The sequence below is a fragment of the Acartia tonsa genome, chromosome 13 (assembly GCF_053477335.1).
Source record: "Acartia tonsa isolate MP-2025a chromosome 13, ASM5347733v1, whole genome shotgun sequence".
Lineage (NCBI taxonomy): Eukaryota > Metazoa > Arthropoda > Copepoda > Calanoida > Acartiidae > Acartia > Acartia tonsa.
The window spans coordinates 4,644,488-4,668,358 of NC_137272.1; the positions used below are offsets into that span (position 1 = coordinate 4,644,488).

The following is a 23,871-nucleotide window of genomic DNA, read 5'->3' on the forward strand; positions in this document are numbered from 1 at the left end:
ATATCTATGATACGATGCAATACATAACTTTTCAGTTTGGCTCAGAGCTGGTTCTAATCCAGTGGATATCAATCGGATTCGAACCAATATTGGAAACAGGTTTCTTTTTAAATTCTAATTGATATCACAGTAAAAACGGCAACAATTAAATTAAAAATATTATAGAGTACAGAATTTTTCCTACTCACCCCCTTATTTTACTACGAATTCGTTTTGGGGTGGTAAACAACCCTTCCCCTCTCACCTTGGACGTGTTTGATCCTTTATTTAACCAAAATTTATTAAAACCAAATGGAAATCAGCTTTTCAAATATCTATTTTTGTATGCTTTCTCCCCCTCTAATCATATTATTCTATGGCACATAATTTCTTTATGATACTATACTAATTTTAAAAATTGATGTATAATATCAAAAAGTTACATGGAATTAAACAATTTCACAAATTAAAAAACTCCAACAATGTAAGCAGGGATTAGGGACATGTCACATGAAGAGTAAAAATAACCAGGACTCGGTGATTTCAGATAAAAGTAATAAAATACTACTTTTGTAATTTTATCTTTTGATAATTTGATTTTATAAAAAAATATCATTATATCTTCTTCGATTACCAAATCCCCGGCTTCTAAACTTTTAAATCCGTATAATTTTTAATCGGATGCAAAAAAAATTCTAACTATTTAATAGTTATTTTAGCATCGTATTATAGACAGCTTTCCGCGGCTATTAATTCAAATATTTTAAGAATAAAATAAATTTTGTTAACCTTGAGGGGCAGAGGGATTGGTATTGATCATATGATTTTCAATTAAAAATATGCATGGAAAATTGTCTGCAATGCGATGTTAAACATAATTTTTCAGTATGGCTGAGAACCGGTTCTAATCCAGCAGATAACAATCGGTTCCAAAACCATATTGGAAAAATTATTCCCTATCTACATTACAAATGCATTTAATCCAGGGGTAGCTATTCTAACAATCAATTCTACAAAAAAAAATCACGAAACCTCCTGAAGAAGGATGGAAGTATATTTTGTTTTTCATTGTTTGTCAGAATCCCTTTTCCCTGCATTTAATCAATCACATTTTATTTCATTTGACGTCATATTTTGCAAAAAAATACTGTTTCATGACTTATCACAAACGCACCACAGTTGATCATATTTTTCTGACTTAAATATTTGACAAGGGTAACCTTATTCATAAGTAGCAAAGGACAAAAAAATTCATGGATTGACAAACGAACAAAGTGGGGTATAGAGCAGATCGTCAAATTTGAAAAAGAAAGACGGAAAGATGAAAAATCAATTTAAAATCACGAAACCTTTACAAGTGAAAATAATTTTATGTCTTTTATAGTTTGACTGACAGACCTAAGGACAAAGTCAAACTGCTTGCTGTCCATCTTTAATAACTTACGGATGGAGACAAATTTCTAATTATAGAATAGCCTCGCTATAAAAAAAATACTAACTCAATTCTATTCTTTCAATTTTAGGTTTCTTATCATTTGATTGGGCTGTCTTAACCAGCAAGAAAGGAGCCCGCTGTTATGGACTGTTATATCCATTATTATGCAGGATAAAACGTTCTAAAAGTTCATCATTGTATTTTTCTTTTTTTGTTTGTTGTCCAAGTTTGGTCTTGTAGATATTACTGTCGCACTAAAAATATTTGATAATTAAACAAGGATGTAGATCCACTGAATAATAATTTCCATTTGTTCCCTAATTTCCGAAGTTGTAGGGCAGATAACCCAACTATTGCAAAAGCTATTTTCAGCCACATCATCATTAAATTAAAAATAAACAATAAGACAACTCATTATACATTATACACTTAAAATTTATTTTTTCAAATTTTGATTTCTTTTGGAAGTTTGAAGCTTTTTTAGCTAGTAGTAAATATTAAGATGGGATGAGGGTGATACGTACAAAATCGGAAACTAAAATTTAGTTGACCAGGATGTTAACATCAATAAGAAGCGTAACACAGAAAATATAGAAGGACATAAGGTTTAGTGTTTCTTTCCCCCCAACTAACCTTTGCCTGAGGCATCATAACCCTACGGGGCTACTTAGTATCCAATATAACCTAACCTAACATACTAAACATGCTAAAATAACAAACAAACCAATGTATTTACCTGATTTATATAGCACCACCTGGCATGGCGTTCCAGATATTCTGCTATCTGAATATAACATAATAGTATTAGTAATTGTCCGCCGATATGTAAATAAGGTATTATAACCTCAAAATTTAGCATGAATATTAGAGATATCCATTATCAATGTTTTAAAAGTTTTGACTCAACCATTCAAAATTTTATGTGACAAAATTACAATAGTCCTAAAAAAATTATATCTAAAACTGCTTTAGAAACCAATTGATTATTAACTGAATCCCCCCCTCCATCCCTCCCCCCCCCCACTGCATGGGGCTCTAACCCTGTAGGCAACTAATCCTACAAGAGACTAGTCATAAAGGGCTTTCCTATCAATTAAAAAAATGACCTTTTAAAAGGGTAAGTTTGTGGTCCATAAGCAATACAGGTCAAATTAAATATCTCACCTCTCTGTTGCCATTAGGAGCAGCTATATAGTCCCTGTGGTAGATATCAGGATTCTGAGCAGATTTAAATAGGACCATTCTTTCTCCCTGCATCACAAACCATTCCATCATGTTGGTGTGCTTGAATCCAAGAGCTTTCACTGAAGATATATTGTTTAATGTATTGATCCAAAAACTATTTTTAAAAACATCGACCCTAGCAAAAGTTATACTCAAAAGACTGACAATTTTGGCCATTTTAGCAAAATCAGAGCTGGATCTTTAAATCATTTAGTGGTTGGCTGGATCAGGGTGCGCCAAAGGTGATCCAGATTGGCGCACCTTATATCAATCTTTAAACCAAAATGGCATTGGCAATCCGGCCCACCAAGTGGATCACCTCTGGCGCACCGGTTACACTCGTTTGGTATAGCCACCGCGCCGGAGGGTGAACCGTATTTAATAAATTAATATTTTTTTCAATTAGTTTTAATATTTTATTGCAAAACTATCATGAAAATATTTTTATAATTATTTTTAAAATAAATTGTATAAAATACCGTACTGACACGGCTTAAGTTATAAAGTTGTACCGGCGCGGATCGATATTTTATCTGCGATCTGGCAACACTGCGCGAAAAATCTTTTAAAGATCAATGTTTTTTAGCAGTAGCTGTGGCTCACCTTCCGCCCACCTCGGGCCCACCTCTGGCGCACCCCGATCCGGCTCACCACTAATAGTTATTTCTTTCATCATATTATAAACGGCTTTCCACGGATATAGCATCATCAACCCACAAGAATTAATATACATACTAAATAACTAAATAGAGTTACCTATAATTCCTGTGACCCAAGCATCATCTACCCACAAGAATTTATATACATACTATATAACTAAATAGAGTTACCTAGAATTCCTGTGACCCAAGCATCATCTACCCACAAGAATTTATATACATACTATATAACTAAATAGAGTTACCAAGAATTCATGTAACCCAAGCATCATCAACCCACAAGAATTTATATACATACTATATAACTAAATAGAGTTACCTAGAATTCCTGTGACCCAAGCATCATCTACCCACAAGAATTTATATACATACTATATAACTAAATAGAGTTACCTAGAATTCCTGTGACCCAGGCATCATCTACCCACAAGAATTTATATACATAATATATAACTAAATAGAGTTACCTAGAATTCCTGTGACCCAAACATCATCTACCCACAAGAATTTATTTACATACTATATAACTAAATAGAGTTACCTAGAATTCCTGTGACCCAAGCATCATCTATCCACAAGAATTTATATACATAATATATAACTAAATAGAGTTACCTAGAATTCCTGTGACCCAAGCATCATCAACCCACAAGAATTAATATAAATACATATTATATAACTAAATAGAGTTACCTAGAATTCCTGTGACCCAAGCATCATCTACCCACAAGAATTTATATACATACATACTATATAACTAAATAGAGTTACCTAGAATTCCTGTGACCCAAGCATCATCAACCCACAAGAATTTACTCTTTGTTGCTTGTTCAGCCAACCTTAAGTACATTTATACAAATTTGATAAATAAAATAAAAATATATTATCTGAAAGCTTATGTTGAGTAGAAGTAAGTAAGTTAGGTTATATTGTGTATAGGTGGCTCTGCAGGGGTATAGGCACCTCCGGTATAACCTCATAGAGGTTAGATATAAATCAGATTAAGGGGAGGGGGAGTTTCTATGGTCACTTGGCACTCTGTGGGAAAGTAGCAAAAGTATTTTTTTTAACTTTTTTGTCAATTGCTTTGTTTATGTCAAAATCAAGAAAATGATAAAATAAAAAGTAAAGTTTATATATTGATAATTGTATTCAAATGATTTAATAATATCTAGAAATTTCTGATTCTATAATAATCTATTCTAGATTTAATATAGAAGAATTCTTTAGAAAACACAAATTTTAATCTTTTTTTTTGATAATGAAAACTCTTGTGTGAAAAATCTAGGTCTAATAAAAAACGGTAGGACAAACGGACATTAACACTTGTAAAATGTGAGAACTGAATAATCAGAATATAAATGTATAAGAGTGGAAGCAAAATTGTAAGTAAATTTGTTGAAAAACTTCTTGAAACAGGATAATGTTTATGGACATAATTACATTTTTAGGACTTGATTATAGAGTTGTTTCTCTTTTAAACAGGGGTGGCGGGATGGTGTTTTCTCGATTGTTTGTTTACACTACTTTAAATTGGGTATCGCGAGGCCCCTCAAAGTTAGGGCTCCCCGCAGTAGTTAGCCATAGGAAATATTACATTTTTTTTTTTGGGTTGGGGGGGGGGGGTGATTTTAAGCTACAGACATACATCCTGTTACTATTATATAAGGATAATGCTTACCGGCCAGCTGTTTTAGGATTTGTAACATAAATCCATCCTGTGCAATATGGCGGATAATCTTTTCCTAAATATAAAAATAGTTTTTATAAAAAAAACAAGGATGACAACATCAATTAACACCAATGAAGTGAAGCTCTGAAACAGTAGGACTAACGAACATTAACACTTGTAGAGTGTCAGGACTGAATAATCAGAACATAAATGTATAAAAGCCGAATATTGTAAGTATCACAACATCTATAAGTTGTCAAACATAAAGTTAAAGATTAAATCAGAAAAATATCAAGAAATAGCCAAAAGCACAGTCAAAGTAATCCCGTTTTAGAACATACTTTAGTATAGAGATACTTTGCTTCTAAACTTGTATTTTGTTGACAAAAAAATCAGATAAATAGGATAATGAAAATCATATAAATAAAAAATTGTTGCAAAAAAAGTTAAAAATCAACATGCTTTAAATGGACTTTTAGGTAACTATTGTAGAGTTGCTACACTTTCTAAATCATACCTAACTATTATAGGAATCATCGTGTGAAGATTGAAAACGATAGGATTTTTCTAACTTGCCCAAAAAAACGATAAGAGCTAACGTAGAGTAGTTTCACTAAAATAAAAACAAGGATTACTAATTGACATATTGTATTATAGAGTAGCTTCGCTTCTAATTTAAATATAAAAACCTTCTAACTCTTCTTCGCTTACATACCACTAAAAAAAAAAAAAAATTCTTAATGTAATTTTAAATATTAGTATAAAAGCTTGTTTAAAACAACTAAAAAAACTCATATCTTTACAAAATTTAGATGGAGATACGGAAAGTGTCACGTGTGACGTCATAAAAATACGTTAAAAAAGGAAGAATAAGAGGAGAGGTTGGAAAGGAAACCCCTAGATATCCAGATGTATTTTTATGACGTCACACATGACAAAAGTTTATTAATATCATGTGTATTTGTTTCATGATTTGGTGAGCAAAAAAACCAATACACCATATTTAAATTTTCTGAAAAAGATCCTATTTCTAATGCTTAATTTTACTTTTTACAATTGAGAACTAGGTTGTTTTCTCTCATAGTGACTTTGAGAAGAAAAAAAAATAAGATAACGGGAGTTCTACAGGTCAGGTTGGGTTAGATTAGGTTATGTAGGGTAATGAATGAAAAGCCTGCAGGGTTAAGTCCCTCAGGGAATAATATATCCTACCCAACCTTTCCATTTTATTACTAAAATATTGGGGGGGGGGGGGGGAGGTGCTCGATAGACACTTTAAGAGAAATAACCAAGAATTTGTTAGGATTAATGAGTGTGTATATTTTTTAGCTATTGATTAAAAAAATTGGGGTCAAGTGCATTTCACGGTAACCATGGTAACAACCATCTAAAAAAATCCATGAATTTTAAAGTCTGCTGGCTGCCCAACGACTGAACGTACTTATCATACCCACACACTGTTTTAAGCGGCATGAGAAGGCCTACAAATAATTGTGTGCCTTTCAAGTCCACAGATTTTTGTAGATATTCGGTACCAGAAACATTTTACTGTAAACTGCATGTGACCCGGAAATTGTAGAACCTTATTATTTTTATCTCTCAGTATGGGCATTCCATACCACACTGGACAGAAAACAAATTCCCCATTTTTATATATATCAGTTGTCAGGTAATTTCTAATTTACACACACACATTAGGGTGGCCAATTTATTTATAGTTTCAGGGAGTGTTTCCATAAAGGTCTATTTCTTAGTTTGTAGGTTTTTTATGTAGAGATATAAAGTTATGATATTCCATGTGCTTGAATTAATTTAATTCCATTTGTCCTCAGGGATCTAAAGGGTTAAGAAAATGGGCAATAAGCTGATTTACATTCCTAATAATCATAATACAAAATTACCACTTTTGTAAATTAAAACTTGCACACTTATAGGTTGAACCGACCAATTAAAAGTACCCAAAATTGAAATACAACCAATGGGATAAAGTTTTTAAAAAAAAATGGGTTTCAGTATAATTTCATTAAAGTATCAAATATCTTGTTTTTAAAACTTTGGGTACATGTATACTTTACAGTCCAATGGCCCCTCCCTCTCTGAGTGTATCTCTGCACTCTTCTAGTAATTCTAATTTGGTACAATTTCAATTCTGCTACAAATTTCAGGGATCTAAAGGGATAGGACAATGACCGATAACTTGATGTACATCCCTCATTTTTATGCTATTTTGCTTCGACAAGAATTGAAGATGAGATTAAAGTTAGGTTAAAACAAAGATGACAACATCCATAAGTAGCGAAACACATAAAAAAAACATGGATGGTTGGATATTAGTATATATAAGTTGGAAGGAATTTTAATGTCAGGGGGAGATTTGAAATCTGAATAAAATTTTAAGAATTTTTTTATATAATTCTTTATCTGAAAGCGGAAATACAATTTAAGGTTATTAATTTTGACCAATAGGATAGGTGGATTAGAAACTACCTGCGCTCTAATTGGGTAAATGATGTACGACACTTAGCTTCTCCAATCAGAGCGCAGATAGGTTTAAATGCCTTAATCACAGATGTCAAAATTAATTAACTTAAATTGTTATTCCGCTTTTAGATAAAGAATTATACAAAAAACGAATTTTATCAAAAATCCTTAAAATTTGATGCAGTTTTCAAATCTCCCCCTAACATTAAAATTCCTTCCAACTTATATATATCCTATTGGATATAGAGGCCCTACATCAAGCATACACGAAATATCAATATTTTTGTTGAATTACTGGCAGACATACGGACCAGATAAATTATATACTGGAAATGTACACACACAAAAAAATTAGCCGTCTTTCTTAAATAGCAGTCGAAAATAATTCTCCCATTGCGGAGTGAGAAAGTTAATGAAAGAGTGCTGCAAATAAAAGAAAAAATCTTGATGAAAACTAAATAAAAATAGTATATTGACAAATAAAACTGATAACTTGCATGCGAAGAAAATTGAATATATTCTAGCGGTTTCGCCCCCTGCTTTTGCTATTGCTTTTTGTACCCAAATTATGAAGATCCTTCAGAAAAGTAAGAAAAGGCCTCTAGGAGCACTTAAGGAGAGGGGAGTTAAATTAGATAACCCAATTTTTTAATTTAGATTTTAAAAGAAAAAGTAAAAAAAATATTTTGGGGGGTGGATCGAGTCAATTTTAGTTTTACAAAGTGGTACCCTCCCCCAAAATAATTATAAAGCTTCCCAGAACCTTTGAGAAGCTAACCTGTAAAAAAGAACCATATTGGTTCAGCGGTTAGCGAGATACTTTGGTACAAACAGATAGACAGACATTCTATTAATTTACTATAAGGATAATTATATTTACAGAGATAGCAATAGATTAAAGAAGGCAAGAAAAAAATTACTTTGTTTAATGGATCTCTAATGATTGCCATGGGATGAAATATTGGACAGAAAATAAATTCTCCATTGTCATATGCTTGCTTAGTTGTTGTTGTATTCACCAAACCTCTAAATTTTATACAAATATGGACATTTTAGTACCATTTTTAGATCTAGCTATAAACAATTAGTAAAAGATCAATGAAAGAACGTGTCCTAAGTTTTGTGATTTAAAAAAAATAGCTAGTTGGTGTTTTTAGTAAACAGTAGATGTAAAATGATCCATACAATTTAGATATGCAATCGTTTTTTTTGTAATTTAAGTTTTTTTTATTAAATTGGTTTTAAGGTACTAAAACACAACAAAAAAGAAGAAAATTGCCATTATGAACAAAAATAGTTAATTTGACACCTTATTTTTTAATTCTGTCGAGTAATAATTGAAAAAAATCTATTTTGTTGAAGCCTGGTGAATCAAAACTTTAAACTTTTGGGAGCTTGTCACGAATGGGTTAAAGCAAAATCACAAAAGTTAGGACATGTTCTTTGGGTTATTTTATTGATATTGATATCCTCGATTTCCTAAAAGAAATCTTTTAATGGTTTTAAAGAATATAAATGACAAACCTTCGTTAAAAAATCTTTCTGCAGCATTCTTATATACAGTATTTTGATTATTCAAAAATGGAAATAAGATTTTATTTACAGACCCTAATTATAAAAATATTCTTATAAAAAGAAAATTAAGGGTAGTAAAGAAGATGCAATCAAATAGGCTATAAAGCCAGTAGAAGTACTACTGTCTAAATCAAATATAAAATGATGATACATTTAAAGCTTATGAAACCAAGGTTTAAACTTGTTTGCATTTTTTTCTGATTTCCAACTTTTGACATAAATCTAAGAAATAATTGTCACGACATATTTGGTCTGTAAAGAACAGAAATATTGGTGAAATGAACAAGAGTTACATATAATTCTGGACAGACAGACAACCAGTGTGAGGTATCTTTAATTTTATAAGCAAAATTGTAAATGTATTAAGGCATGCCTCTCTGAGTGAGTTATATTGCAGCTTCGCTCCTGTGACTAGTAGTAAACTTAATGAATAGTTCGTGCTGTAATAAAATAAGGAATTGTCAATTATCAAATAAAATTATCCACTATAAAAGAAATGGAGCGGTATCCAGCGAGACTGGATACTACATAAACAAATATCACTTAATTTTATATATGCTTTCAGATGCTATTTTTAGATGTTTACTTTTTGTAGTTAAGCTACTCTATAATTTGAGAAAGTCGTAAATCCGTCACTTCTTCCGTCTGTAAAAGTAATATGCGTGACATATTGACTATCATGTGAAATGGATAATTTAATTAAATGCATACATTTTTGATATAATCTTGCTTGGGAACTATTTCCACATTTCTTATTATTTCTAGCTGCGTTACTTATGATCATAATTACCCTTGTTTGAATACTTTCAAGTTTGGATCTAATTATTATTTTAAACAAGGATGATAACATCCATAAAACACTTGTAGAGTGTCAGAACTTTAAAGCGGATACGCCCCTAGCATCAAGAAGCTCTATCTTCGAAGGGATATGGAATGGCAGAAGCATAGCTTAAAACCATACCCAGACTTTTATAAAAATAATATAGCCTAACACCATCTCGAGACCTACTTTAAAAGAAAGCCATATCGGTTCAGCGGTTACCGAGATCCTTCGCTACAGACAAAAAAAACTTACTATGTTATCAGTATGCTTTAAACAGACAAAAAAGTTTATTGATTATTGATGGACGTACGGACCGACCCTAATTACAGAAAATCATCAGAGAGAGTGAGGAGACAATGGGCTGTTTATTAGACTAGTCCCCAAAGTTTTATAGTAACGTTTTCCTTTTCGTTGGCTTAACAACTTTGGGGATTTGGTGAATTTTGATTGGTGGCTTTATTAAGTTGTGTGTTAAAACGTTTTAACCATTAATTTCAATGTACAGAAGGGGTAATTGGGTATGTAAAATGCACATCAATTTATCGGCCATTGTCTTATCCCTTGAGATCCCTGGAAAATGGTAGTTTATAAAATGGCCACACTATTCCTTGATAAATGATAAATTCCATATAAATCTAGAAACATATCATCATCTGTTTTCACTATAAATTCAGCCTAAAAATTAAAAAATAATAAAAGATATAAAATTTTTAAAGATAATTACACAATAAGTTTAATAATAAATATATTGTATGTTCACAGTAGCTTTTGATAGGTTATTTTAGGCTAGATAAGGTGATTGCCCCGCAGGGGCTAGAAATAAAAGAAAGGCTACTATGAAAATATGAAGAAACGCCCCTTAAGGGTACGAAAGGGACTACACCCTGTAATTGATCTCTAACCATCTCTGTCCGAGAAGTTTGAAGGTAAATTTTAGAAAAAGTTAAATTTTATTTGAGCAAGGAAAGTTTTTTTTTTTAGGGGGCTATTTATCTTAAGAGTGTGAAGGAGTGGTACCCTCCCCCAACATAGTTAGAAACCTTCCCCGGACCTATTAGTAACTTTATTACATATAATTATACTGGTTCCAGGAATAAGGTATGGCCAACAAGCGAAATAAATCTAAAATAATAATTGAGGGGCAGATAAAAAGATTGTCAATTCTAATAAGTTATGACCCCCCAAAGCTGAAAATCACATATAGGTTGCGTGTTTAAAAAAAATTATTTTTGTTATTGGTATAGGCTATGTACAAACAGTCAGACAAAAATATAGACATCCTGTTACTTTTACGTAAAAGGCTTCCAATGTACTACTGCTGCAAGATCTGCTAATAGTTATTTATCGCATCGTATTATGAACAGCTTTTCGCGGATATAAAAATGTACAAGATTAAACCAATTTAGCCCCGATATGCCGAAGGCCCATGGTTTTATGATTGTACATTTTTAAATTTGTAGAAAACTGGATGTAATATGATGCTCCACATAATTTTCTGCATGGCGGAGAACCGGTTCTAATCCATCGGATTTTTATCGGTTTCAAAGCGATACTGTAAAAATTTTCTCACCTGCTCACAAAATTGAGAGGTCCACATTTTACCAAAAACATTTTTGTAAGATAAATTATGATAGGAGTCGTGGAAATCTGCCTAAAATATTAAAGGTTTAGGTGTCAGTTTTTTTTTGGCGTTGTTTCCCCTAAAGTTTTAAAGTCGAGCACAGAATAAACCCTCCCCTCCCTTTTATTTTGAAATAATGGAAATGGTTAAAAATAAGGGGGAAAGGGCCAGGGATCTAAAGGGAAAAGACAATGTCAGATTGATTGGAGAACATCCCCAATAATGATACACAAATAACCCCTTCTGTACAATTACAATAAGTAGTTGAAACGTTTGAACATTTATTCTACTTAATGAACGAATCGAAAACAATTTACCAAAGTCCCCAAAGTTGTTAGCCAACATAAGAAAACATTATTATAAAACTTTGAAGACTTGGGTAATAAACAGCCCATTGTCCCCTCCTCCCTCCCTTGGATATGGTAGTTTATCGTACTAAAGAGTACCAACGTTATTGGATATTTTAATTTAATACATTATATGATATGAAATTCTTCCAAAATTATATTATATTACAAATATTAAAATCTTACTTGTACAATATCATGGTAAGTGTTACTTTCATCCAGTAATCTAGCCTAAAAGAGTAAGAATAGTTTATTAATCATATTCATTCAAAGCAAATTAATATCCGGTGGATTAGAACCTGTTCTCATCAATACGAAAAAAATATGAAGCATCGTATTAAATAGAGTTTTCTACGAATTTAAAAATGTACAATCATAAGATTAAAACCTGGGTTTTAGCCCGTGCCTTCGGCATCTCGGGGCCAAATAAATGGTTTTAGGCTTATAATTGTACATTGCAGCTTTTCGCTGGTATTTAAATGAGAAATTATAAGATTAAGAAAAAATTGTTATTAGCCTTCAGGGGCCGAAGACCAGGACTAATAAAACTGGTATTAATGAGAACCGGTTCTAATCCTGCGGACATCAATCAGCTTCGAAGTCATACTGATAATATAATGTACGTGCAATAAAAATGTGAATTTATTTTGAACATTGAATGCTTTGTTAAAGTTAAAAAGACATTAACAACCACCAATGTAAAATGCAGGGATCAAAAGGACAATGCAAGACAAATTGAAATACAAACCTAATAATGATTAAAAAAATTATCCCATCTGTATATCAAAAAGAATATTGGTTCAAAAGTTTAAAACTGGTACTTAGTATGACCCAATCAAGATTTAATAAAAGCAAATTAATGACAAAAAGTGTTTATAAAACTTTGGGTACCAGTTCAAAAAAACAAGAAGATTTTGGGGGAAAAAGAGAAGAAAAAAATGCATATGACGACGGTATTAAAAACAGCAAATATATTTTTGAACATTTTTGAATTATTCACATGAAGGCAAAAGATACCTATTTCTTGCCTAAATTCAAAGGGCACAAATTTACTACTTTTGGTGAAAAAATTATATTTTAGATTAATGATTTCTTGTTAATTGAAAGAAGTTAAGGAAGTTTAAATAAATTATGTAAATATTAGAGTAAAACACTTTAGTGAGAAAGGGTTAAATAACTGTATCTCCCCATTGCATCAACCTTGTGCAACCTTTCTATTGGGTCATTGAAAATCAACCAATAGTGTCGCTTAAATTAACACAGCCAAGTAGTAGAAAATAATTTAGAAGCAGACAAAAAAAAGGTCATTGAAAAAGAAAGGGAGGTAGTTGTCTGTATATACATCTATACTATAGATCTGTTATATAAATAATAGATCTTAGCTGGATCTTTAAATGTATAGCCATAGCCAGAGGTACAACCACTAACCTAATTTAAAAACGAAATAATTTTAATTAATGATTATAATAATATAATTATAAATTAATTTAATTTTTAATTAAAATATTTTAAATAAAAATGTTTTAAAATCCATGTTTTATTGGCAGCACTGGCAGCGGCGACGGCTACGGTTACGGCCACGGCTACGAATACGGCCACGACTATGGCTATGGCTACAGCTACAGCAACGGCTACACATTTAAAGATCCAGCTCTTGACAATTAGTTTCTGATTTAGAAGAGAAACTTATTGAACCCCACCTTTAATTATGAATTATAAAAAGCCACCCCCCCCCCCCCCAGAAAAAGGGTTACTTATCTTTTCAATTTTTTTACCTGTTGGTCATCGTGTTCTGTTGTACCAGTAAGAAACACTAATCTATAATAATAAAAAAGATGTAATTAATAATATTGCTTTTTAAGAGGTTACGCGATTTTTATTCATTTTATTTGTTTGAAAAGTACACTATATAGTATATACTGGATGGAAAGCCGACTGAATCAGGTAAATTGACTGCATTACCTTCGAAATTACTTCTTTACATAATTTACAAGAGTTTTCCGATTTATAAAAACTACCAGAAAAAAATGGAAAATGATTTAAATTCTCTGTTAAAAAATACATCAAATTTACTTATAGTGTTTCTTTACATTTCAAAAATTACATTTTAACGGATTGTTTTTAAAGGCTTCCAGATATTGATGAATATCAAATGCTTTGTTGCTCTCTCTATTTATGAATATTTTTTGTCTTTCTGACTTCTTGATCTTTGCTTTTATGAATTTTGTAATCCTTATTAAAAGCGAAGCTTTTCTATAATTAGGGTCAGTCCGTCCGTACGTCTGTACGTCCGTCCGTCCGTAACGGATAGCTTTTTTCATTAACTTAGGCATGTTAGAATTGTCCTATCGATTTCAAATTTTGCATGGTGATTCCTTTAGTAGTTAGGTACGATTTAGAAAGCGTAGCAACTCTATAATCATTACCAAAATGTCCGTACGTCCATTTTAAACATGTTGATTTTTTTACTTTTTTAACAACAAATTTTTATGTGATCTAATCATCCGATTGATCAGATTTTTGGTATATTGATTCCTGGGACAACAAAGTATAATGGTATAAGCGAAGCAACTCTAAAATCAAGTCCTAAAAATGTAAGTATGTCCATAAACATTATCCCAAATCAAGCAGTTTTTTTCAACAAGTTTACTTACAATTTTGCTTTGACCCTTATACATTTATATTATGATTATTCAGTTCTGACACTATACAAGTGTTAATGTCCGTTTGTCCTACCGTTTCAGTGCTTCGCTTTTATGGATGTTGTCATCCTTGTTGTATTTAAAAATACCTTGTGTTAACTCCCGGAATCTTTGGATTACCCCATGTATCTCTAGAAATAAATAATCTATTATTATAAGTAGGTTTGGGCCGGATATCCAGATATTGAAACTATTCGGATACCGGATATCCGGCTGATTTCTAATGCTGGATATCTGGTTATCCTACCAAATATTCGGTAATTTGCCGGATATTCAGCGATGGCCAAATATCCGGACAGACTAAGGACTTCCTGTATTAGAAATCAGCCAGATATCCGGTATCCGGCCCAACCCTAATTATAAGAACAATGATATCCGTTAGTAAAAGTAAAATAGGCATTCATCGCATCATATTGTTAACAGCTTTCCACGGATATAAAAATGTACAATCAGATTTTAAGCCCCGAGATAGAAACAGCACAAGTTGAAAACTGGTTTTAATCTTGTGATTGTACATTTTTATATTCATAGAAACTGGACATAATACGATGCTATACATAATTTTTTAGTATCGCTGAAAACCAGTTCTAATCCACCTGAAATTTATCAGTTTTGAAGCGATACTGGAAATTTTTAAAGAAAAATTTGAAAGGGCGAATAGAGTACTTTATTTAAAAATGTAAAAGCACGACAACGAAAGTTTAAGAAATTGTACTTTTGTAATATCCTTTTTTGAAAGTAACAAGTTGTCTCAGAGTCTATCTAAAGCTAAGGATCTGGCTAACCACTGAACCATTTAAGGGTTTTCTTTACAATGAAGCTTCAGGGCCAAGACATATTTAAAACTATTTGAGGGTCGGGTTTACATCCTCTCAAAAGAAAATCGCCTCTAGATTAAAAACCATACATATCAAAAAAATTCGAATCATGGAAAGAAAACGAAGTAACGGGTACCGTCGTATTTTCACAATGGCTTTTGATAGGTTAGGTTAGGTCAAGTTAAAATTGATTGCCCCGCAGGGTGAGAAAATATGCCCCGAATGGTTAGAGCCCCCCACAGGGGCTAGAAATAGGAAAAAGCTACAGTGAAAATATGATGAAACCAGTTACTTCGTTTTCTTTACATGATCTAAAATTTCTTTTTTAAACATTTTTAAAGTACATTACCTAATTATAGATCTAAGGTTCTGGTGATCTATAGCTGTATGAACAATTGTTACAATACCTTAACAAAATAAAATTTAAAACAAGGATTAATTTTTCCAATTTTAGCAAATTTTGTTTAAATTAAAAGGTATCAAAATCAATTGATTAAATATGTTCCGATCAATAAAATTTTTGGATCATTAAAAGAAAACGAAGTTGCCGGTTTCATCGTATTTTCACAGTAGCTTTTTAAGGGTTATTAAGGCTACTGTGAAAAAACGTCGAAACCGGAAACTTCGTTTTCTTTCCATGATCCAATTTTTTTTCATAAAACGTAAAAAATTGTCATATAACAATTATAGAGTAGTTTTAGTATTATATCTTACTATACTATAAAGTTTTATTAAAAGATGACAAATTCCATTAAAGCGAAGCTCAATAAATTAGATAGTTGGAAAAACGAGCATTGCCACTTCTCATGTAATATTGTGCCTAATCGACCTAAGAATGTCAGTGTAAAAAATCCTTCTCTAAAGTAATCGCCATGAGGATCAGTATGCTATGTTTAAAATCGATTAGGCGACTATGGTGTGCTTCAATTAACATAATCTGCTAAAAAAAAGACGTACAGACAGACCTTAAAGATCTATGTAGAATTTCTCTTTTAATTACTATTGTTTTAACAAATTGAACAGCTAACACCTGTTTATTTATTGTTAGGGTAAACTAATTGTTCTTCAATATAATGAATATATTTACAAATTTTTAGGCGCGTTATCAGAGATTTGAAGCATGGTTCTTGAAAAGGATTCTAAGACAGAATGCAATGGAAAACCAACCATTTGATTACGTAGTAATTTTGGAATAATGATTCACCTGACAATAAGGTATAATAATATAAATAAAGCATCTCTATAATTAAATCCTACAAATGTTAATAAGTTCTTAAACAATATCCTGTATTTCATTATTTTGCAACAATTTTCTTAGACTTATTACAAGTGTTAATGTTCGTTTGTACTGCTGTCTCATTATAGAGCTTGTATGGATTTTTGTATACTTAGTAAATATCAGCCATGTGACGTCATAAAAATGAGAGAGGTGAGAGGAGAAGTGGGAAAGAAAACCCTCTAAAAAAGAGATGGACAATCCCTCATTTTTATGACGTCACATGGCTGATTTTTCTTTCACATGACTTGGTGTTATCCAAAATCAAAGTAGGGGGACAAAGTGTCTCAATAATCAGCCATGTGACGTCATAAAAATGAGAGAGATGAGAGGAGAATTGGGAAAGAAAACCCTCTAAAAAAAGAGATGGACAATCCCTCATTTTTATGACGTCACATGGCTGATTTTTCTTTCACATGACTCGGTGTTATCCAAAATCAAAGTAGGGGGACAAAAAGTCTTAAAAATCAGTCATGTGACGTCATAAAAATGAAAAAGATGATAGGAGAAGTGGAAAAGAAAACCCTCTAAAAAAGAGATGGACAATCCCTCATTTTTATGACGTCACATGGCTGATTTTTGAGACACTTTGTCCCTCTACCACATGGAACCTGAGGCCCACTAGAAAACAAGCAGGGAAATGTCACATAAAGAAAAAAAATCAACTTACCTATTTCTGACACATTACAAATATCTCTATTTATAGGAAATTTAATATTGGTTAGATTCACAAGTGTTAAATTTGATGGGTGTAGATTCTAAAAGGCAAAACATTCTAGAAAATATAATAGTTAGGAATATGGTCCTTCCAAAAAAAACTAGTCTAAAATGTATAATTGACTGTACAAAACCATGCTGCAGGTATCATCAACAAAGAAAATACTCACAGTAGCAAATTTAAAATTATATTTAAAAATTATTCTCCCCCCCCCACCCCCTTCCTGAATGAATAAGTTGTTACATGGAAGCTTAAAAACAGGAGGGTGTAACCCCTGCAAGGTACTCTTAACCCTTGCTAAATTTAACCTAACCTTAGATAAGCATCTAATGTGCAAGTTTGAATTATATTTAATTTTAAAATGAACTTTTGTTAGTCCAATAATTGAATGTTTTTTTCCTGGTGTATATAAGGTTTAGAGCTGCCAGGAGTAGAACCCCCAAAATTTGATACAATATCCCATAACTGAGACTTTGTGTCTGATACTGGAAACACACAATCAATAATTCTTATTTGCATAAGATTAATCTTTTTTTAAAACATGCAAAAAGAATGTAAAGGGAATTAAAATACCTTTTGAGTTACCTCAAACCCAAGTTAATACTCACGGAGGCATCTTATAGTGTCTAATAAAAATCTATGCAGATAGACGTCTTGTGCTTTTATAATATGACGTCAATCCGGATAATTCGGCCAAGAGTTGAAACATTTAGAGGCACTACAAGCTGCTTCAATACTCAGCAACAACTTTGCAAGCACAATAAATATAAAATAGATTAGATGAACAATTTCTTGTTCGGACTCATTGCAACATTGCATTATATTATTGATTAAAAAGTGTATGAGAATTTAAAAAAGGGGAAGACAGTCCTAACGAATTTCAATATTCAGGTGGTGTTGACACTCTTATGTTGGGGGGAGAAAGTCATTAAAAATTCAGCCACGTGACCTCATAGAAATTATACATAGGGATTATCCATCTCTTTTTTATGGGTTTTTTTCCCTCTTCTCCTCTCATCTCCCTCATTTTTATGACGTCACACGGCTGATTTTTGAGTGACTTTCTCCCACTACCACTATTATGTTTTAAAACTAAATTGTTTGTTTTCCTGAAGATTTAATGCTCTCTGGAATAATTCTGTTGGAAGCATCTGCTATATTCACTTCTAAAAATAAATTTATCCTATTTAATAAAGTCGTAAGGTTTTTATCTGTTGCTCAAGATTTCAATAAGTATTGAACCAATTAAGTTTCCCTTTGGGAATAGTTCTTTTCGTGGCAAAGCCCCTTAAAGGGCGATTTGTCGCTTTTTTAAAATGGCTTTTGATAGGTTTTTTAGGTTAGGTTAGGTTATATTGGGTTAGGTGATTGCCCCACAGGGTTAGGCATAGGCCCCGCAGGGTCTAGAAATAGGAGAAAAGCTACAGTGAAAAAACGAAGAAACGCCCCTTAAGGAGTGTTGCCACGAAAGGGACTATACCCCTCGCTTTTTGGAAAGCTCCTCCATTTTTTTGTTATAGACCATTTTATTTTGATAATAAAGGGATAGTTAAAGGCTATTTTTCTGCACTTTCCTACCACTTAGAATATAGAGAATTTAGCTAGCGTTTGCATAAAACAACAATTTAGCTAAATGAGTCAACAATTTTACATAGATTTTATAAACATTACGAATACTTGTCAGGAAGTTTTAATTGTACACAGCAATTCTATCATTAATGTGCACAGGTTTTGCCGAGGGGATGTTTACCATTAATGACAAAAAGAAGGTAAGGTAAATCTATTTCTCGTATTCATTTGAATCCGGTGGATAGGAACCGGTTCTCATGAATACGAAAAAACTATGTCTAGCATCGTATTATATCCAGTTTTCTACGAATATAGAAATGTACAATCATAAGATTAAAACTAGTTTTTTTAGCCGGTGCCTTCGGCACCACGGGCCTAAAAAACTAGTTTTAATCTTATAATTGTACATTCTATATCCGCGGAAAGCCGTTTATAATACGATACGAGAAATAACTATTCTGTATTTCACAGTATGATCCCCCTTGCTCTTGACACTCTGCCCTCTATGACCCCTACCGCAACTGTATGAATGAGATATAACTGTTGGTTGGTCATTGCATTCCCCCTATTTGTTGCACTTAGCAGTAACAGTAAAAACTGTCCTAAACTCTGAGAAAGAGAAAAGACAATTTTTGATAGATTGATGTACATCCCCAATGTTGACACACAAAATTACCCATTCTGTAGATTAATATTATTGGTTGAAACGTTTGAACACTCAACTTAATAATCTAAACAATCAGAATTCAGAAAATAATGCCAAAAGTTGTGAAGCCAACGAATAGGAAAACGTTATTGTAAAACTTTAGGGGCGAGTGTAATAAACAGTCCATTGTCCGCTCTCTCTCTCTGCTGGGACTAGAACAAATAACTTCAGGGACAACTGGAGAACCCAAAAATAAAATTACCTATATCAAAGTTACCTACATAAAGAGTATATCTTAGTTATATAAAAAAGTTAAAATAATATATTTTGCTGAATAAATGCCAATAAAATTAGGCCGATAATTTCCATAAGTAACACAGCAATTAAAGTTAACAATAGCCTGGAAGTGAGATACGGAAAGTGTCATGTGTGACGTCATAAAAATTCATATGAAAAGGAAGGATGAGAGGAGAGGTGGAAAAGGAAACCCCTTAAAAATTGATTTAGATGTATTTTTATGACGTCACACATGACACTATCTGTATCTGCGCCTGGAAGAAAAACAAAAAACTGTAATTTTGGTAAAAATTAAGAAAATGTATTAAAAATTGAATGTTTACTGTGTAAAAAAAACCGCAAAATCTTGTAAGCTATATACTTAAGTAATATACTTGGATGTTATGCGCTTAAACAAGCACAGACGGACAAACAGACGTAGCATAATTATATAGATGCTGCGCTGCTATTAATAATAAATAATCATTAATAATAATTTTGTTGTAATTTCTATTAATACATTTTCACACTAGGTAAGTTGTAGGGAGGTAGTGGACATTGGGCTGTTTATTACACTAGTCCCCAAAGTTTTTAAAAACATTTTCGTATTTTTGGCTTAACTAATATGGGGATTTTATTTAATTTTGATAGGTTGGTTCAGTAAGCTGAGTTAATCACTTAATCTACTGAAGGGGTAATATTGTGTATCATTATTGGGGAGTACATAATTTTATCAGACATTGTCTTATCCCTTTAGATCCCTGGTAAGTTGTCAGTATTATAAATGAGCAAAAATGATCAATGGTCGTAATTCAAATAAATTAACTTTGACTTTCTTATATTTAATTTATCGTCATTGTATTAGAGACATAAATATAGAGAAATAATGGTACTTTACCTTATAGTACCTATCGAACAAGGGATCCCTTCCTCTCTTAATTTTAGATAAGGTTCAAATTAAGCGGGTAATGTTTTTTTCCCACTATGGTTAACCCCTACAAGCGAACCTAAACCCTAAAGGGTCTATCCCATGCTGTAATACTCAATACATGATATAACCTAACCTAACCTAACCTAACATGGCTTAAATTATAATAAACACAGGAATGGTTCTTATATTTCCAAAAACTAGAGCTTATAGCAGTTATAACGGTATGCTTTTTTCTAGCATATCCACTAGAAGCGCAATTGGAATTTTTAAAATTTATATCCTTTTTTTGCATAAAAATTAAATACATACAAACAGACAAAGATTTAACTACTTGGCAAAATAAAATAGTAATGATTTCATTATATTACTCAATTGTGTTGCTGGGTCATTAGTGTTAAATCCAGGGATCTTAAGGGATAAGACAATTAACGATAAATTTACATACATCCCCAATAATGATTAACAAAATTAAGCAATCGGAATTCAATAAAAGTACCTAAGGTTTTACTTATAGAAAATGTTTAATCCTTATATAAAAGTAACATGATCTTTGTCTGTCTTTGTCTGCCGAAGGATCTTGCTAACCTCTGAGCCGATACCATTCTCCTATACAGTACAGCTTATCATAGGTACTGGGAATGTTTATTGCAATTTTGGGGGAGGGAACCACCATCACCTAAAATAATTCCACCTCTCCTAATTTTTTTTACTTTTTGCTAAAAAATGGGAAGATTGATTCAATCCCCCACTACCTTAAATGCTCCTAAAGGCCTCAAGGGCGCATCTGCAAGTTCTAGTTAAAATGTACTTCATATAAAATATTGTAACAAAAATGATTAGGAATAAGAAAATATTGAATTGACCCTTTATTATTAATTAATAAAGAAGGCTGTAACACCCCAAAGTTATTGTGCAAAAAAAACCAATAAATTATCGAATTTTATTCCGAATTGTGTGATTTATTACAAAATTAGTTGTATTGGCGTTTTTCCTTAAAGTGCCAAGTTGATCATAGAAACCCCCCTTACCTTATTGAAAACTATCAGCTGCACCCCTAGGCAACTAGGAGCGCGTTAAATGGCTTAAAATCAACTTACATTTTAAAATTAAATAGCTTAAAACGATACTGGGACCTATGTGAAGCAATGGTTCAGTAGTTTTAGAAATCTTAAACTACAGACGAAAAAAAAAATACTCATTTTATATAAGTGGATTCAAAATAAGGGTGATAGTTTTCATTTTTCTTTGTTATTTTTTATATAGGTCAGGTTAGGACGCTATATTGGTTACTTGGTAGCCCCGCAGGGTTAGATACCCGCAGGTGTAGCTCAAAAATGTATTTTTTTTATGAATAGAAAAATAAAAACTACTTTTTATCATTAAATGGAAATTCCTATTATGAAACTTTGATTGATTTAACTTTTTCGCTTGTGCAAACTTTTTGCATAAGTAATTAACCAATATTATTTGAAATAGCAGGAATAGGGGATAGGACAATGGACAATAAAGTAATCTTCCATTAGTCTAACACTTTGAATATTTTTATCTCGTTAATTTTTCAGTTAACACCACTTTAATTTCATTTTTTTAAACCATTAAATTTAAATTTGAACTATTTTTACAAGTTAAAATAGTACATAAATTAAAAACTTCTATTTTTGTCAATTTACCTTTTTAATTATTCAAAAAATAAATAAAAATAAATCATGCTAGTTTAAGCAAGTTTAAAAGGTAGATGTACGGTATTTTAAAACATTGTATAGGCGCCAAAAATGGTACATACTTCAGCTATGTCAGACGTGTTGCATCAATAGTTATGGCAGTAGTAAATACCATTGTGATTAAACAGGCGTAACTCAATATTACCATGCACACTTAGGTCTTGACAAAAATAAATGTTGTGCATTCAAAGGGTTGGTTGTCTATTGGTTCGTATGTTACATAAAAAACGAGAAGGGGCCCCTCCCCCTGCAACCCCTGATATTTTAGGGTTAAACAGGCGTGAATATAGGATTGCTTTGCTATCAAATCTGTAAGACAAGAAAGTATAATACAGACATACAAATTGTAGATATAGTGGTTGCCACGCATATAATATTATTACCTGACGAGTAGACCAAGATTGTTATAAGCCCAGTTAGGGTGCATGCACCAACAATGTATTTAGCTTCTAAACATACAAATAGACATATTATACCTAGATAATCCATCCTACCCCATTTTTCGTCAAACTTAAAAAGGGACAAAATTTACTGTTTATCATTTGTTATATACAAGATCTATTCAAGAAATAGCGCAATGATTTTTTTTATTGATATAGTTTTTAAAAATTTGATAGTTATTTCTCGCATCGTATTATAAACAGCTTTCCACGGATATAGAATGTACAATTATAAGATTAAAAACAGTTTTTTAGTCTCAAGGTGCCGAAGGCACGGGCTAAAAAACTGGTTTTAATCTTTCTGTACATTTTTATATTCGTAGAAAGCTGGATATAATACGATGCTAGACATAGTTTTTTCGTATGGATGAGAACCGGTTCCTATCCACCAGATTCGAATGAATACGAGAATATAAATTTAACTATTCTTATCCAACATATTTCTTACCAAGAAAAGCTTTATCCTAAGAAATGCGTCAATTTATAGTTGACTCATAAGGTGTACAAAATGAAAAATGTATGCCCTTATGTACAAAGATCTGTAAAATGTTTGAACCAATGACAGGTCTTGAATGTACCATCACTATTCTCCTATTGGCTGAATTAGTCTCTAGGTTATCTCTAGGTTACATACAGGGATATTAAGGGATAAGACAATGGCTGTTAATTTAATGTACATGCCCAATGAAGTTTTACAAAAGTTAACCAGACAACAAATAGTGGTTAAAACATTTGGACACTTAACTTAATAACCCAACCAATTAAAATTTAATAAAATTCCCCAAATTTGTTAAGCCAACGAACAAGACAACGATTAGTGTCTATCTAGCTATCTATCTATCTATCTATCTATCTATCTATCTGTAATAACCTGAGCGCATAATAATAAATATATTTAACAGCTAATAAAAATCAAAGCATCAAACATTAGTATTAGCATTGATTGTTAATCTGAAAT

The 23,871-nt window shown here is 31.9% G+C and overlaps 1 protein-coding gene across 2 annotated transcripts; it reads right to left on the reverse strand.

Moving 5' to 3' along the window:
* Positions 1 to 672: 672 nt before the first annotated feature.
* On the reverse strand, positions 673 to 23,866 carry LOC145304023 (beta-1,3-galactosyltransferase 1-like). 2 transcript variants are annotated; one of them, XM_080145777.1, is made up of 18 exons: positions 23,785 to 23,866; positions 22,857 to 22,922; positions 18,440 to 18,496; positions 17,730 to 17,815; positions 17,283 to 17,370; positions 15,686 to 15,743; positions 14,608 to 14,649; positions 13,592 to 13,634; positions 12,003 to 12,047; positions 11,419 to 11,499; positions 10,456 to 10,523; positions 6,552 to 6,645; positions 5,659 to 5,686; positions 4,979 to 5,042; positions 4,069 to 4,136; positions 2,579 to 2,718; positions 2,151 to 2,198; positions 673 to 1,668 (listed from the first exon to the last, which is right to left on the reverse strand). In XM_080145777.1, the coding sequence occupies exons 1-18, from the start codon at positions 23,792 to 23,794 to the stop codon at positions 1,555 to 1,557; spliced, it is 1,200 nt and encodes a 399-aa protein (XP_080001903.1). In that variant the 5' UTR covers positions 23,795 to 23,866; the 3' UTR covers positions 673 to 1,554. The 2 variants fall into 2 exon arrangements, with proteins under 2 accessions (XP_080001903.1, XP_080001902.1); XM_080145776.1 differs by lacking the exon at positions 6,552 to 6,645 and adding an exon at positions 8,371 to 8,476.
* Between the last annotated feature and the right edge of the window lie 5 nt (positions 23,867 to 23,871).

Coding starts and splice junctions, on each gene's coding strand:
- LOC145304023 (XM_080145776.1), bottom strand. Junction 17,371..17,729: donor CTAAACCTTATATACACCAG/GAAAAAAACATT, acceptor TTTGCCTTTTAG/AATCTACACCCATCAAATTT. Junction 5,043..5,658: donor AAGCGAAGAAGAGTTAGAAG/GTTTTTATATTT, acceptor TTTTATATTTAG/GAAAAGATTATCCGCCATAT.